Genomic DNA, 15,875 nt, shown 5'->3' with positions numbered 1-15,875 from the left:
GTCGCATCAGTGTCGTCTCGTTACTAGCTGGTTGCCTTTGACAGCACAGCATGTCTGATGACTAAGGTCGGTAAGAGTGAGACAATGACCTGAAATATCCTTGTATAATCCTTTTGGTACTGCCACGTTTTGCCGCTAAATCAGCATACAGCCCGGCCCGCCTCAGACGAATTTCAATGCCACTGCAAGGTTGTATTATTTGTTGAAGAAGTAAGGATTACCCTCCTGTGATTTGGTAAAAATACAAATAAAGCCTTTATACAATGCTTTTGCCTGAAATAGTCATGCTTAGGATAGCATTACATCTCTATGATGAATCTCTCTGTAGCAAATGAACAGTACTAGCATTATATGCAAATAATACAGTACCACTGTTAGCATTATCTGAACTCAAAGCTACCATAAGTTGTTTGCACTTATCTAGTCTATGTAGCCTAGGCTGGGTGCTTTTAAGATGGATGTTCAAGAAATATATATATATATTCTACTTTAATTTGTATTCGGTAATTGTGATGCATTTTGACCCATTTCCTCACATTCTAGAGTACACATGCCGAGCCGCATTCTAGGGGTACATAGTAAGCATGGGGATTGACCTTGAATAATAAAATCAACACATTTACTGTCTCATAACGATGTCCCAATAACCCAATTCAACATATATAATATATTGAATGTGTAAACTGCTCTTCCAACCCATGATTAGCTCACATACTATATAATTGTATCTGTTACATGACTTGGCTGTTAATTGCCTACTAAACAAGCTATAGCCCCTCTTGCCTTCTTAGCTAAATCTGTGAGTCGCTTGCATTTGCGCATCCCATTTTCTAAAGAATGTAATTTCTAGTTCAAAATGTTGTCTTTTCCAAAGACTTGATTTTCTATTTGAATAAAATCCTCTTCTTAGTCAGCTGTGTCTTGCACTTCTCCCTGTTTGCTCCTCTATATTTTTCCTTTGCTAATCTATCACAAATGTATTTCACTTTGGGTTAGACCAAAGAAGTACGTTGGCATCCGTCAGGGATAGTCAAGCGGCTTTAGCTCAGAAGCTTTAACGAAAAGCTAATGGGGTGTGAAGTCTGCAGAGAATTTGACAAAAGTGGGAGAAAAGGAGTTTCATTAAGTGGGACATCCTCTATGACTGAGCGACGTTCATTTTCATAACAACAACAACAAAAAACTGTTCTTACCCCTTCAAGCATCAAACGCTTAAAGTTACACCCGAACAGTACCTTATAAAAAGCTGGGACCTGTTTCTTAAAAAAATAAAAAAAAGCAAGAACAAAGAGTTTGATGATCAGATTCATGAATTCGATTGGACTGCAATGCAGTCGTTGCAGAAGGGAGGGAACCACAGAGCAGGGATAGCACATGAGGACCGTCTTGAAGAGAATGCAGAACCTCAGACACAATTCATAGCATTGAAACCCCTGAAGAAAGCTGTAGTCTATATGCACTGCTCTTGATAAAGACTGCAGCTTGAAATGGAAGGTTAGCTGTGCTGAGTCTGCCAATATACTTACTGGAATGTAATAAATACATCGTTTTAGTGGGACCAATAACCTTGACTATCTGGAGTGAAAAGTATGCTGTCATTTATGCATAGAATAGTAGAAGTATGATGTGCATACCTGATGGTGGAACGTTGGTGCAAAGAACCTACAATATGATAGTCGAGTGACAGTCAGGTATTACTCACAACCTTTATTTAACCAGGTAAGTAAGTAATGACCTGGCAGGATAGGGGGGTTCTGGTGGGAGAAAGAGAGAGATCCTGCCAACAGATGAGAAAAGGTAAATATATATATTTTTAAAAACATGATCACACAGCTCTTAGTTTAACCCAGAAGAGCTGTAATTCGAAGCCACAATCGGAAGTGCTGCCCCTGCATTAGTTTGTAAACTTTGCAACTGGTTCTTGTGAAAATGTAACTGCCACTCAGTTATTCCGTAGTAAGCACCCTCCAAAACCGAAAACGAGGGTGTGGTTTTGTGATATGTGATTTAGAAAACATACGGTTGTACAATGTACATTCAGAAACCTTTCTAGATGCAAACATCCAGTGCAGTCCAAATCTCAAGTAGCTTGTCATAAAAAATGCAGTGCTTGCCCCCCAAAAGTATACTGGGTGACAGTGATGTTGCAGGGTGTAAAGTACATGCAATGAAATAGCAAAGACGTACTATAGAATATAATCAATTTATATTTATATTGTGACCAGTATGACTAATGTTTCGGTGTGGCCTTTCTCAAGGAGAGCCGGTGCCAAATGTCTCCATCAGACAGAGCATAAAACCCCCTCCAGCATCCCAGTCTCATTCACATTAAAATGCAAAACCGGGGAGGCCACAGAGGCACAATCAATGACCCATCCATGCTGTTAGGCTATCCAATCAGAAGTCCTCTGGACCCGGCTCAGAGAAAACAGCACCTTCCATTTTTGCGAGGAGATTTTGTCAGTAGGAATCCAACCTAATAAACAATTCATAACCTTGGCTCAAGATGACAGCTCATCATTGACTCCGCAAACTCTGTCTACATTTACTTGGCAAATTCAGTATCTCATGTGGAAATGACTTATGTATGAATGCTATGAATGTAAATAATGGAAAAGGCTTTGTTCAAGTGCAATCCTGTGACTTACACTTTATAATTAAATGAAGCCTTTTAACAATAAAGGCAACTTCAGAAGGGAAGCTCACCTGTGTAAAGCTCCTGCATGCACTCTACTATCAGACATCACAAATAACTCAATAGTAGGCTACTCATTAAAGGGATCCATTTCTTTGGATTAATGGGTTTCAGACAATCAAAAAAAAGATGTATTAGAAAAAATATACAAATGTGAAATGTATGGAGGCATTGTCATTGATACTCAATGGCCAGTTGAATGAACGGAAACACAGATACTAAGGGTCTATTCAATCAGATCCGCTTTAGCCGACATCCGCATGGCTGATGTTTTGACGGTGTCGGAACTGCATTAGAGCTGTCAAATCCACAAGCAGCTCCTGCCATTATACCTAAAGCGGACATTGCCATTGGCCGCACGGAGTTGCATTAAGAGAAATCCCATGCAGGCTTGTTTACAAGTTCGAACACTGGAATGTGAGATGTAATCTACAGCTCAATTAGGCTGATAGAAATCCTCATTATTTTGTTGAATAGTTGAACAATTCTCAATTTGAGCGTCATTATTATTATTATTCTATATATATTGTTTGTAAATTTGCCCCCTTTTTCTCCCTAATTTCGTGATATCCAATTGCGATCTTGTCTCATCGCTGCAACTCCCCAACGGGCTCGGGAGAGGCGAAGGTCGAGTCATGCGTCCTCTGAAACATGACCCACGTAGCCGTGCTTCTTAACACCCGCTCGCTTAACCCGGAAGCCAGCCGCACCAATGTATAGGAGGAAAAACACTGTTCAACTGACAACCTGAAGTTAGCTTGCACGAGCCCGGCCCACCACATTTAACGCGAGTGGGAAGGGTGTGGCTTCATGACAATGATCAAGAGCAGCTGCTCACCGATTTGACAGCTCCAATGCAGTTACACCTCTAACATTGGCAAAACAACAGCTATGCGGGTGTCGGATACCGCTGGTTAATGCAGAATCTGATTGAATCGAAGCCTAAATTATAATAATTTTGTGCAAATAGTCTGTTCTTCATAAATGATCAATTGTGTTGAAACAAGATATAATGATCTATTATAGATATATTAATATGTTATTATAGCTATTACTTTGGTATTATCATTATTGAACTGAAAAGGTTCACCAATCAAAAACAAAATGGGTATTTGAGAGGCAATTTTGAATATCATTTGTGTGTTTGAAAGAACTATAGAGTTGAGAATCTTCAGGACCTTACCAATGATGAACATTGGACAAATGTTTAACCTTTTCACATGAGTTACTGTAATGCTATTGCCTAACCAGATTTTCCTACAGGCATGATTTGCAGACTGTTTGTGTATACTGAAGGTTATGACTCAGTCCTGCTGGTAGAATACTGCTAGCCAGTGTCATGTCCACAGTACTGCCAAGTCTGACCAGGAGGAAGCTTTGCTGATCAGCCACAGTGACTGACTGACTAGCTGGCAGTGCATGGCAATCCCACCCTGTTACTATCACAAAACACCACATGATTTCCAGTGTGTATAGCATACAACAGTATATGCATGTACTGTATGTAACAAGCGCAGGCAACACACACATACGTCATATTCAGAGCTACAGTAAAGCCATACCGTGACAAGATTTGCAGTATATAATTTAACCTGTAATAAAAAATAAATAACATAATGGGCATTCGGAAAGTATTCAGACCTCTTGATTTTCCCCCACATTTTGTTACATTACAGGCTTATTCTAAAATGGATTAAATAGTTTTTTCTCCTCATCTATCTACATCACATTTACATAAGTTTTGAGACCGTATAGTCAGTACTTTGTTGAAGCACCTTTGGCAAAGATTACAGCCTTGAGTAACGCTGCAAGCATGGCACACCTGTATTTGGGGAGTTTCTCCCATTCTTCTCTGCAGATCCTCTCAAGCTCTGTCAGGTTGGATGGGGAGCGTCACTGCACAGCTATTTTCAGGTCTCTCCAGAGATGTTCAAAACGGGTTCAAGTCCGGGCTCTGGCTGGATCACCATTGACCAAGGCCCTTCTCCCCCGATTGCTCAGTTTGCTCTAGGAAGGGTCTTGGTGGTTCCAAACTTCCTCCATTTAAGAATGATGGAGGCCACTGTGTTCTTGGGGACCTTCAATGCTGCAGAAATGTTTTAGTAATTCCTTCAACCTCAGTTTTTGCTCTGACATGCACTACTAACTGTGGGACCTTATATAGACAGGTGTGTGCCTTTCCAGATCATGTCCAATCGATTGGATTTACCACAAGTGGACTCCAATCAAGTTGTAGAAACATCTCAAGGATGATCAATAGAAGCATGATGAAAATGTGGCAAAAAAATCTAAAAACCTGTTTTTGCTTTGTCATTATGGGGTATTGTGTATAGATTGAGGAGAAAAACATTTATTTTAATACATTTTAGAATAAGGCTGAAACTGTGGGAAAAGTCAAGGGGTCTGAATACTTTCCGAATGCACTGTATATATGCATGCATGTCACCAGTGGTGACCCGTCACTCAGGACAGCTGCAGAGACCCACCTGTTTTGAGCCGCACATTTTTTGCAAAAAAAAAAAAGATGATTATTATAATTAAAAATATATGTTGGGGGAGGGGGGTTGCCTGTTTTGCTTGATATTTTGGAATTAATACGTGTCACATATCAGCTTGCAAACAATGTAAAAAATAAAAATTATGATTGAGTTAATTAATAAAGCCTCCATACAAACATGGTCTCTTTTTTGCTTTCTTGAGTAAGGCAGCTCCAAAATGCAGGTGTTTCAGCCTAGATCAGTGTTTTCTGTGGTGGTGGGGCAGCTAGCGGAAAATACAGAGCATAGGGGTTGGTAATGTTCTCTAGTTGCGCCGTGATTGGCTCAGTGTTCGGTCACTCATGGGGAGAGCTGGAAAATTCAAGCCCCTGGATGCTGCCATAGAATTACATTACAAGTGCCAATCCAAAAAGGCTCAAGGTCATTGGCCACAGATAAAACTACGTCAAATCACGTTATACCTACAGTAGCGTTGATTGGACTGATCATGTCAATATCATACAATCTTAGCTAGCAGTCATCATCATGAATCAAGTCGACAATCTACTGGCACATCCTTTTTAATCCTTGTCATTGAAGAGTAATAATGAAGAGAAATTATAGATAAAACGTATCGGTGCTCATCGGCCATTGGACATTAACATTACACAACAAGTTGGAAATCGCAAATTCAACAATGAGTGGTTTGGAAGGGATCAGTGGCTAACTGCAAGCATTGCAAAGCAATCACTAGCCTGCTATTCAGTGGAGTGGGTGTGTGGTCCCAATTCTCGGTTTAAGGTTCTCTTTTCCAAGCTAAAAATGATAAACATTCAACATTGGCAATGCTGGCAATCCAGCATGATTTCTGCCGCGCTCAAAACAACTGTTGACTCAGAACTGGACAACTGGGTAAAACGAGCTCCAACTGGGAAAATAAGTTTTGAACTGTCATCCCACTTGGAATTGTAAGTCGGGAACTCTGGCCTCTTTCTAGAGCTACGACCTGAAGATCACTGACGTCATCATGATTCAACCTTGGTTTTCACCGCGTTCCCAGTTGTTTTGAAAGCACCATAACTCTAGAGAATGCTAGACTTTAATGACAAAGTTTGATGACAAAATTTGCCCACGAAGGACCGCTGCGCCACCTTCCTGTTCAAGTGAGCACAGCACAACAAGGTGAGTGTCACGCCCTGACCATAGAGAGCCTTTTTATTCTCTATTTTGGTTAGGTCGGGGTGTGTGACTAGGGTGGGTAATGTAGGTTGTTTTATTTCTATGTTGGCCTGGTATGGTTCCCAATCAGAGGCAGCTGTTTAGCGTTGTCTCTGATTGGGGATCATATTTAGGCAGCCATTTCCCCACTGGGTTTTTGTGGGATCTTGTTTATGTGTAGTTGCCTGTGAGCACTCCATAGCTTCACGTGTCGTTTGCTCTTTATTGTTTTTTTTGCATTTCACGAATAAAAAGATGTGGAACCCATATCACGCTGCGCCTTGGTCCGAATGTTATTACGACGATCGTGACAGAAGATCCCAACCCACCAGGACCAAGCAGCATGCCCAGGAGGAGAAGGTATCCTGGACTTGGGAGATCTTGGATGTGAAGGGATCCTGGACTTGTGAGGAAATCCTGGCAGGACAGGATCGCCTTCCTTGGTGGCAGACGCAAGGAGAGAAGGGAGGACAGCGCCGACGCCGGGGTTCGCTGCCACAACGGAAGCCCAAAGAACAGCCCCCCAGAAAATGTGGGGGTGGGCACACGGGGTGGTCGGCGGAGCTGAGGAGAGAGCCAGAGACCACCTGGGAGGAGATAAAGAGGTGGTCGGTCGACCCAAGGAGAGTACCATAGCCCGCCTGGGATTCGTTGGAACAGTGTGAGGAGGGATACCGGAGAATGGAGTTGGCTAGGAGTATGCGGCAATGCAGGCGTTTGGAGGAACGTGTCATCAGTCCGGTGACACCTGGGCCGGCTCCACGTATCTGGCCTCCAGTGCGCCTCCCCAGTCCGGTACGTCCTGTGTCTCCTCCTCGCACTTGCCCTGAAGTGCGTGTCACCAGTCCGGTACCACCTGTGCCGACTCCACGCACTAGGCCTCCAGTGCGCCTTCCCAGTCTGGTACGTCCTGTGCCTGCTCCTCGCACATGCCCTGGAGTGTGTGTCACCAGTCCGGAACCTCCTGCGACGGTCCACAGTCCGGAACCTCCTGCGAGGGTCCGGAACCTCCGGCGACGGTCCCCGGTCCGAAGCTTCCGGCGACGGTCCCCGGTCCAGAGCCTCCTGCGACGGTCCAGAGCCTCCGGCGACGGTTCGGAACCTACGGCGGCGGTTCCCAGTCCGGAACCGACGGCGGCGGTTCACGGTCCGGAACCTACGGCGGCAGTTCACGGTCCGGAACCTACTGCGACGGTCCACGGTCCGGAACTCAGTCCAGGCACAGCTTCCAGTCCCGCTCCATGGCAGGAGCCCTCCTCTGCGCCGGTGCCCAGTCCAAGCACGGCGTCCAGTCCAGCTCCAAGGCCGGAGCCTTCCTCTGCGTCGGCGTCCAGTCCGGGCACGGCGTCCAGTCCTGCTCCACGGCAGGAGCCTCCCTCTGCGCCGGTGTCCAGTCCAGCTCCATGGCCAGAGCCTTCCTCTGCGCCGGTGCCCAGTCCATGCACAGCGTCCAGTCCAGCTCCAAGGCTGGAGCCTTCCTCTGCACCGAAGTCCAGGTCAGGTGTCCAGTCCTGCTCCATGGCAGGAGCCTTCCTCCGCGCCGATGTCCAGTCCAGGCACGGCGTCCAGTTCCAAGGCCAGAGCCTTCTTCGGCGCCGATGTCCAGTCCAGGCGTCCAGTCTCGCTCCAAGTCCGGAGCCTTCCTCTGCGCCGATGCCCAGTCCAGGCACGGCGTTCAGTCTCGCTCCAAGTCCAGAGCCTTCCTCTGCGCCGATGCCCAGTCCAGGCACGGCATCCAGTCCTGCTCCATGGCAGGAGCCTTCCTCTGCGCCGATGCCCAGTCCAGGCACAGCTTCCAGTCCTGCTCCATGGCAGGAGCCCTCCTCTGCGCCGGTGCCCAGACCAAGCACGGCGTCCAGTCCAGCTCCAAGGCCGGAGCCTTCCTCTGCGTCGGGGTCCAGTCCGGGCACGGCGTCCAGTCCTGCTCCACGGCAGGAGCCTCCCTCTGCGCCAGTGTCCAGTCCAGCTCCATGGCCAGAGCCTTCCTCCACGTCGGGGTCCAGTCCGGGCACGGCGTCCAGTCTCACTTCATGGCAGGAGCCTTCCTCTGCGCCGATGTCCAGGCACGGCGTCCAGTCCTGCTCCAAGTCCGGAGCCTTCCTCTGCGCCGATGTCCAGTCCAGGCACGGCGTCCAGTCCCGCTCCAAGGCCAGAGCCTTCCTCTGCGCCAGTGCCCAGTCCAGGCATGGCGTCCAGTCCCGCTCCAAGGCCGGAGCCTTCCTCTGCGCCGGTGCCCGATCCAGGCACAGCGTCCCGCTCCATGGCAGGAGCCTTCCTCTGCGTTGATGTCCAGTCCTACTCGAAGGCCTTCCTCTGCGCCGGTGCCCAGTCCAGGCACGGCGGCCAACTCAGCTCCATGGCCGGAGCCTTCCTTGGCGCCGGTGCCCAGTCCGGGTGCGGAGTTCAACCCAGCTCCATGGCCGGACCCATGGTCAGGGCGGGGGCAAAGTCCCGCACCAGAGCCGCCACCGATGCTGGATCCACGGGATAAGCGGGTTCCTCGTCCCGCACCAGAGCCGCCACCGATGCTGGCGGATCCGCGAGCGGGGTGGGTACTTCGCTGCGCACCGGAGCCGCCACCGACGCTAGATGCCAACCCGGACCCTCCCCTATAGAGTCAGGTTTTGCGGCCGGAGTCCGCACCTTTGGGGGGGTACTGTCATGCCCTGATCATAGAGAGCCTTTTTATTCTCTATTTTGGTTAGGTCAGGGTGTGACTAGGTGGGTAATCTAGGTTGTTTTATTTCTATGTTGGCCTGGTATGGTTCCACTGGGTTTTTGTGGGATCTGTTTATGTGTAGTTGCCTGTGAGCACTCCATAGCTTCACGTGTCGTTTGCTCTTTATTGTTTTTTTTGCATTTCACAAATAAAAAGATGTGGAACCCATATCACGCTGCGCCTTGGTCCGAATGTTATTACGACGATCGTGACAGTGAGTCCAAAAATGTATTATATGCTGCTGCATAAATTACGTAATATGCCAGGGAGATATGTATACTGTAGCTAAGGAAGTAATACTAAGTGTATGTTGTATAGTAAGCTGTTAGTAGCCCATGTGCTTCACCCTAATAAATTGGTCTATTTTTCCCTCTTAATTTTGCCTGTTCTGATTTGGTGGTGCACATGTAGCCTATAACCTGTTTTAGAGAAATGTTATCATCGAATATTGTAAGAGATTTCATTGTCTGCATATATGCCCCCTTTATTTATCCTTCGGTTCTGACTTGGTGTATAGGGAGAACACTGTAAGAACGGTCCATGTTCTGAATTCTGCCGCTGTACATTTCAAAAGTGCTGAACAAATAGTTATATTGACTACGTCCGTCCTAGCTAGCTCATTATTGTCTTAATCTAAATTACGGATTGCCTCTTATCCGCTTGTCGTCCCCTTATGCCACAGTTTGTATACTCAATTGTCAGTAGAAACCACATTTGTTTAAGCAAGTCAGCCATATCAGCTATGTTTTTTTTAAAGTCAGTAAATGAGGCTAAATTAACTGTTTCGCTGCCAGACAAGGCTCCGCTGATAGCCAGGTGTAGCAGTGGTAATGTGTCGGGACTGCTGTTGAGATTCTGCTGTTGGGACAGCTTTGTGTAGTTCCTAAGAGTTTGTGGGCACCATTGTGCAAAGCTGTCATCAAGGCAAAAGGTGGCTACTTACAAGAATCTAAAATAGAAAATATATATTGATTTGTTTAACACTATTTTGGTTACTACATGATTCCATATGTGTTATTTCATAGTTTTGATGTCTTCACTATTATTCTACAATGTAGAAAATAGTACAAAAAAACCCTGGAATGAGCAGGTGTGTCCAAACTTTTGGCTGGTACTGTATATAGACTGCGTGTACAAAACAAAACACCTGCTCTTTCCATGACATAGACTGACCAGGTGAATATAGGTGAAAGCTATGATCCCTTATTGATGTCACTTGTTAAATCCACTTCAAATCAGTGTAGATGAAGGGGAGGAGACAGGTTAAAGCAGGACTTTTAAGCCTTGAGACAATCGAGACATGGATTGTGTAACTGTGTCCTTCAGAAGGTGAATTGGCAGTAGGTGCCATGTGGCAGCACACACAACGTTTTCAATACTCCTTATTCTTGTAACATTCCTATTTGTTGTAAATATTTTTTTTTTTTATCTGCTTACACACACTGAGACAGACACAGGTTGGTTTTGTGAGCATGCCTGCTCATTTGTACAATTATAACAAAACACTCAGCCAGACACTTTCCAAAATGTAAAAAATGTTTGCAACATTTTCTTAGAACACCACTCTATATCCAGTTGTCATGCAATTTTCCGGCAGTTTTAAGACACTCGGAGCCATTTTAAGAATATTCCCATGACATTCCCAGAAATTGTTGTAGACATATCTTTGCAGACCACATTTCGACCATCAAAATGGGAATGCCAAAGCTCCCAGAGCAATATTATTGTAAAGACTGCAGTTTTAGGTAGCATCATGAAAACCTTGAACTTTACCCGACATCCCATAAACACTGCGTGAGCAAAAAAAATGTATTTTCTTCCTTTCCATGCAAGCATACACACACACTTTACACTCATGCCTGCTGTTACTATGTTTTACATATGTAAGACCAGTTGAACCAAGCATGAATTCATTTGTATCCATCACTGGCACCCTGACAATGCTGCTGCATTCATATGCACACACTAAGTGCCCAAATTCAGCATCACAATTTGTCTCTACTGGGCCTCCTTGTTGAGTCACTGACAACGTTATGTAATTACTGCATTGAGGCCAAACCAGCACAATATTTCAGTCTCCTCCTAGTCACTTTATCCTCTGTCAGAGTGTGTACTGTATAGAAGACACATCACAGTTATGTAGGTACACACGTGTGTAGAATAGCTAAATTGGAAAAATCGATGTGCAGCACCAAAGCTCTCTCTCTTTATATATATCGGTAATTATCTGTCTTTACTGGTTCTGACACCACAGGGAAGTTAATGCATATGGATGGATTTGACACATTGCGGTAGCTCTCCTTGCTGCTGAAATGCAGTGAACCATTTTGGTTAACGTGAAAACGTTAGGCCTATACTAGTGGCCAAACAAGGGCAAATACAAAAATACAAGGATTTATAATTACATCTAGAAGACAGTGGCATAGAAGACGCACATCTGCAGACATTAGAATATGACCCAAGCGGTTATCATGTGTTCTGTGTTATCATATTACTAGGCCTATCTAACATGTGTTGCACGAGGCACATCTCTCCCTTACAAAAAAAACATTAGGTAGGCTACTTACCATGTTGACTTCAGAAACCATGTCGATACTTGCGATATCTATGCTCATTCCAACGTCCACAGGGGCACCTTTAAATCGCACGTAAAACACAGGTATCAGTGGCATTTTAATCAGACAGATCGCCAACACGACAAATGAATCTGCATGCGACTTGTTATTAGTCATTAGCCAACATTGGGTAGACTTCACCCGAAAAAAGGAGTTTACCTCCAAAATCAGGCCTCAGACGAATGTCATACCCCTTAAGCAGTTTGTCCACGGTCGCTTTCACAAATGACATGTTGCTAGGCTCGTTGGCGCTAAAGGGAAAATATATGGTATTGATTCAGAATCTTAATCAAAAACTGCAGAGTAAGGGACTGGCAAGACAGGCAGAAACAAGACATCACACCCGTGGGATCTCACCTTTGAGCGCCGCAGACCATGGCGACCATTAGGAAAAGACAAAAAATCTCCCAGCGTCCGCGGTCCAAAGCCGTCCACATCACTAACTTTGATCAGAGAGATAGATGACTTTGAGCGAAGATTTCAGAAATGCAACTTTGTCACAGGCTGCCCAATTATTCCAAGACAACGCATGCGCGTCGTTTTACCAACATTCAAATTGTATTTGCACAAAAACACGCTATTTCGTTAAAAATTCGGCGACTTCGATAGAAAAACGGTATTCGCGTTTCACTTGAGCTGTCGATGCTGGCACAAGAAGGGGTCGCCGGGATGCATGCAGTAGCTGAACCGTATCAATATGCTAGGCAGATCCCATCACCTCCGGCTAATTCGAGCATTTCAGCAGACACAGCAGTGTCCGGAGCAGATTTGCATCAAGCAGGTATCCCTGTGTTGGTCGGCTGAAGATATTAAAATAATAAGCATTGAACGCGGCTCTCCATTCACCTTTAGTCAGCCCTATGTGGGGCATCGTGCAAAACAAGCACGTCTGAGGAGCTGCGCAATTTCTGAGGTGTACCTGTACGCCCGAGCTCACTCGTAGCGCATTCCATTCGCCCTTCGTCACGGGCTAGAGCCCAAGTTATTTTTATTTGTTTAAACCCAGAAAACGCATTACAAATCGCAACGCACCAATAATTATTTAATGAGAGAAGGATGAGCTATTGGAGCTGCAATGGCCCTTGCAGCTGCATGACGTGCTATAGGACTATGCTACAGAATGTATAAGAAGAAATGTTCTGCTATTTCTAGTGATGATATTGACAGACTTCTGACTAATTTGCCAAATGAAACTAATTTGGGGGGGGGGGGGGGGGCTGAAAATACCATGTGCCAGAAGTATCGGTTCTGTGACTCAATTGGTGGAAAAATGCATTTGACTTATCCTTGGTCTTCATACTGGTTTAGCTCTCAGGTTGTCTCCAAGGACCAATACGTGGCCATGCAGTATGGGTTTGGTGATGCATCACAGGACAGAACTGTTTAAAGATTCATGACTTCTGTTGGGTAAAATGGTTCAGCATCAGTTGAAGCCTACTTGCTAGGGAGTGAGAAGCAGTGGTGGATTGGCCATCTGGGCCATTTTATAGGTGGGTGGGTGGGCAGGCTGAAAGAAAAAAATACAAATACAGTATCAGCCAAAAGTTTGGACACACCTACTCATTCAAGGGTTTTTCTTTATTTACTATTTTCTACATTGTAGAATAATAGTGAAGACATAAAAACTATTAAATAACACATATGGAATCATGTAGTAACCAAAAAAGGTGTTAAACAAATCCAAATATATTTTAGATTTTAGATTCTTCAAAGTAGACACTTTTTGCCTTGACGACAGCTTTGCACACACTTGGCATTCTCTCAATCAGCTTCACCCGGAATGCTTTTCCAACACACTTGAAGGAGTTCCCACATATGCTGACCACTTGTTGCCTGCTTTTCCTTCACTCTGCGGTCCAACTCATCCCAAACCATCTCAACTAGGTTGAGGTCGGGTGATTGTGGAGGCCAGGTCATCTGATGCAGCACTCCTTCACTCTCCTTGGTCAAATAACCCTTACACAGCCTGGAGGTGTGTTGGGTTATTGTCCTGTTGAAAAACAAATGATAGCCAAAATGTTAGCCAAAACTAAATGGGATGGCAAATCGCTGCAGAATGCTGTGGTAGCCATGCTGGTTAAGTGTGCCTTGAATTCTAAATAAATCACTGACAGTGTAACCAGCAAAGCACCATAAGACCTCCACCTCCATGCTTCACGGTGGGAACCAAACATGCGGAGATGATCCGTTCACCTACTCTGCATCTCACAAAGACACGGCGGTCGGAACCAAAAATCTCAAATTTGGACTCAACAGACCAAAGGACAGATTTCCACCGGTCTAATGTCCATTGCTCGTGTTTCTTGGCCCAAGCAAGTCTATTCTTCTTATTGGTGTCCTTTAGTAGTGGTTTCTCTGCAGCAATTCGACCATGAAGGCCTGATTCACGCAGTCTCCTCTGAACAGTTGATGTTGAGATGTGTCTGTTACTTGAACTCTGTGAAGCATTTATTTGGGCTGCAATTTCTGAGGCTGGTAACTCTATTTAACTTATCCTCTGCAGCAGAGGTAACTCTGGGTCTTCCTTTCCTGTAGTGGTCCTCATGAGAGCCAGTTTCATCATAGTGCTTGATAGTTTTTGTGACTGCACTTGAAGAAACTTTCAAAGTTCTTGAAATTTTCCAGATTGTCTGACCTTCATGTCTTAAAGGAATGATTGATTGTCGTTTCTCTTTGCTTATTCGAGGTGTTCTTGCCATAATATGGACTTGGTCTTTTACCACATAGGGCTATCTTCTGTATACCACCCCTACCTTGTCACAACACAACTGATTGGCTCAGACGCATTAAGAAGGAAAGAAATTCCACAAATTAACTTTTAACATGGCACACCTGTTAATTGAAATGCATTCCAGGTGACTACCTCGTGAGCTGGTTTAGAGAATGCCAAGATGATGCAAAGCTGTCATCAAGCCAAAGGGTAGCTACTTACAAGAATCTCAAATAGAACAAATATTTAGATTTGTTTGACACTTGTTTGGTTACTACATGATTCCATATGTGTTATTGCATAGTTTTGATGTCTTCACTATTATTCTACAATGTAGAAAATAGTACAAATAAATAAAAACCCTGGAATGAGGAGGTGTGTCCAAACTTTTGACTGGTACTGTATTTATTTTTTGGGGAAAAAGAGAGTGATGCAGCCTATTGGCCTGTTAAAATGTTTTTACCTGTGTGGTACAGAAGAAGTGGGCCGGTGTAGTCTAATTTTGTTCCCAGTCCACCACTATATCCAGTTTTAAAAAGTCACTAACCACTTTCTAATTTCCTAGACATGTGATAATGAGTAATACCCATAAGTGTGAACTGTCTCATGCCTGCAAACCAGGGTTGTCAATTCCTCTTATTGGACACCAACTGGATCCCATCTGAAGGCATATCCCTGAAGCCTATGTGTTTCATTCTTTGTGTGGCTCTCAAATGAAAATGAACTGAAATAAGAACTTAGATGATAATTATTCATGGTGTAGACTGCCTTAGACCTTGCAAGTACTGTATGGGTGTCTAGAGTGGAAAGTAATGGATTTGGTTTTATGTTTCGAACAATAAATGTACAACACAATTACACAAGGTTAGAATGATGGTGGTACTGGGTACTCCAATAGGCGATCAATGTAAACTCAACAAAAAAAGAAACGTCCTCTCACTGTCAACTGCGTTTATTTTCAGCAAACATAACGTGTAAATATTTGTATGAACATAAGATTCAACAACTGAGACATAAACTAAACAAGTTCCACAGACATGTGACTAACAGAAATGGAATAATGTGTCCCTGAACAAAGGGGGGGTCAAAATCAAAAGTATCAGTCAGTATCTGGTGTGGCCACCACCTGCATTAAGTACTGCAATGCATCTTCTCCTCATGGACTGCACCAGATTTTCCAGTTCTTGCTGTGAGATGCATCTGCAAGTTCCCGGACATTTCTGGGGGGAATGGCCCTAGCTCTCACCCTCCGATCCAACAGGTCCCAGACGTGCTCAATGGGATTAAGATCCGGGCTCTTCGCTGGCCATGGCAGAACACTGACATTCCTGTCTTGCAGGAAATCATGCACAGAACGAGCAGTATAGCTGGTGGCATTGTCATGCTGGAGGGTCATGTCAGGATGAGCCTGCAGGAAGGGTACCACATGAGGGAGGTATTG

The 15,875-nt window shown here is 44.8% G+C and overlaps 1 protein-coding gene across 1 annotated transcript in view; it reads right to left on the bottom strand.

The window, feature by feature from the left end:
* LOC120059911 (gamma-aminobutyric acid receptor subunit beta-1-like) overlaps positions 1-12,107 on the bottom strand; it is a 47,511-nt gene extending 35,404 nt beyond the window's left edge. The window contains exons 1-3 of the mRNA XM_039008986.1: positions 12,082-12,107; positions 11,884-11,975; positions 11,677-11,744 (exon numbers count right to left, since the gene is read on the bottom strand). Coding sequence (XP_038864914.1) covers positions 11,677-11,744; positions 11,884-11,975; positions 12,082-12,101 — 180 coding nt within the window. The 5' untranslated portion in view covers positions 12,102-12,107. The remainder of the gene's footprint in view (positions 1-11,676; positions 11,745-11,883; positions 11,976-12,081) is intronic.
* Positions 12,108-15,875: the final 3,768 nt, after the last annotated feature.

This window comes from Salvelinus namaycush, chromosome 15 (genome assembly GCF_016432855.1).
Source record: "Salvelinus namaycush isolate Seneca chromosome 15, SaNama_1.0, whole genome shotgun sequence".
Classification (NCBI taxonomy): Eukaryota; Metazoa; Chordata; class Actinopteri; order Salmoniformes; family Salmonidae; genus Salvelinus; species Salvelinus namaycush.
The sequence above is the reverse complement of the archived record's forward strand: the minus strand, read 5'-3'. Positions and strand labels throughout refer to the sequence as shown.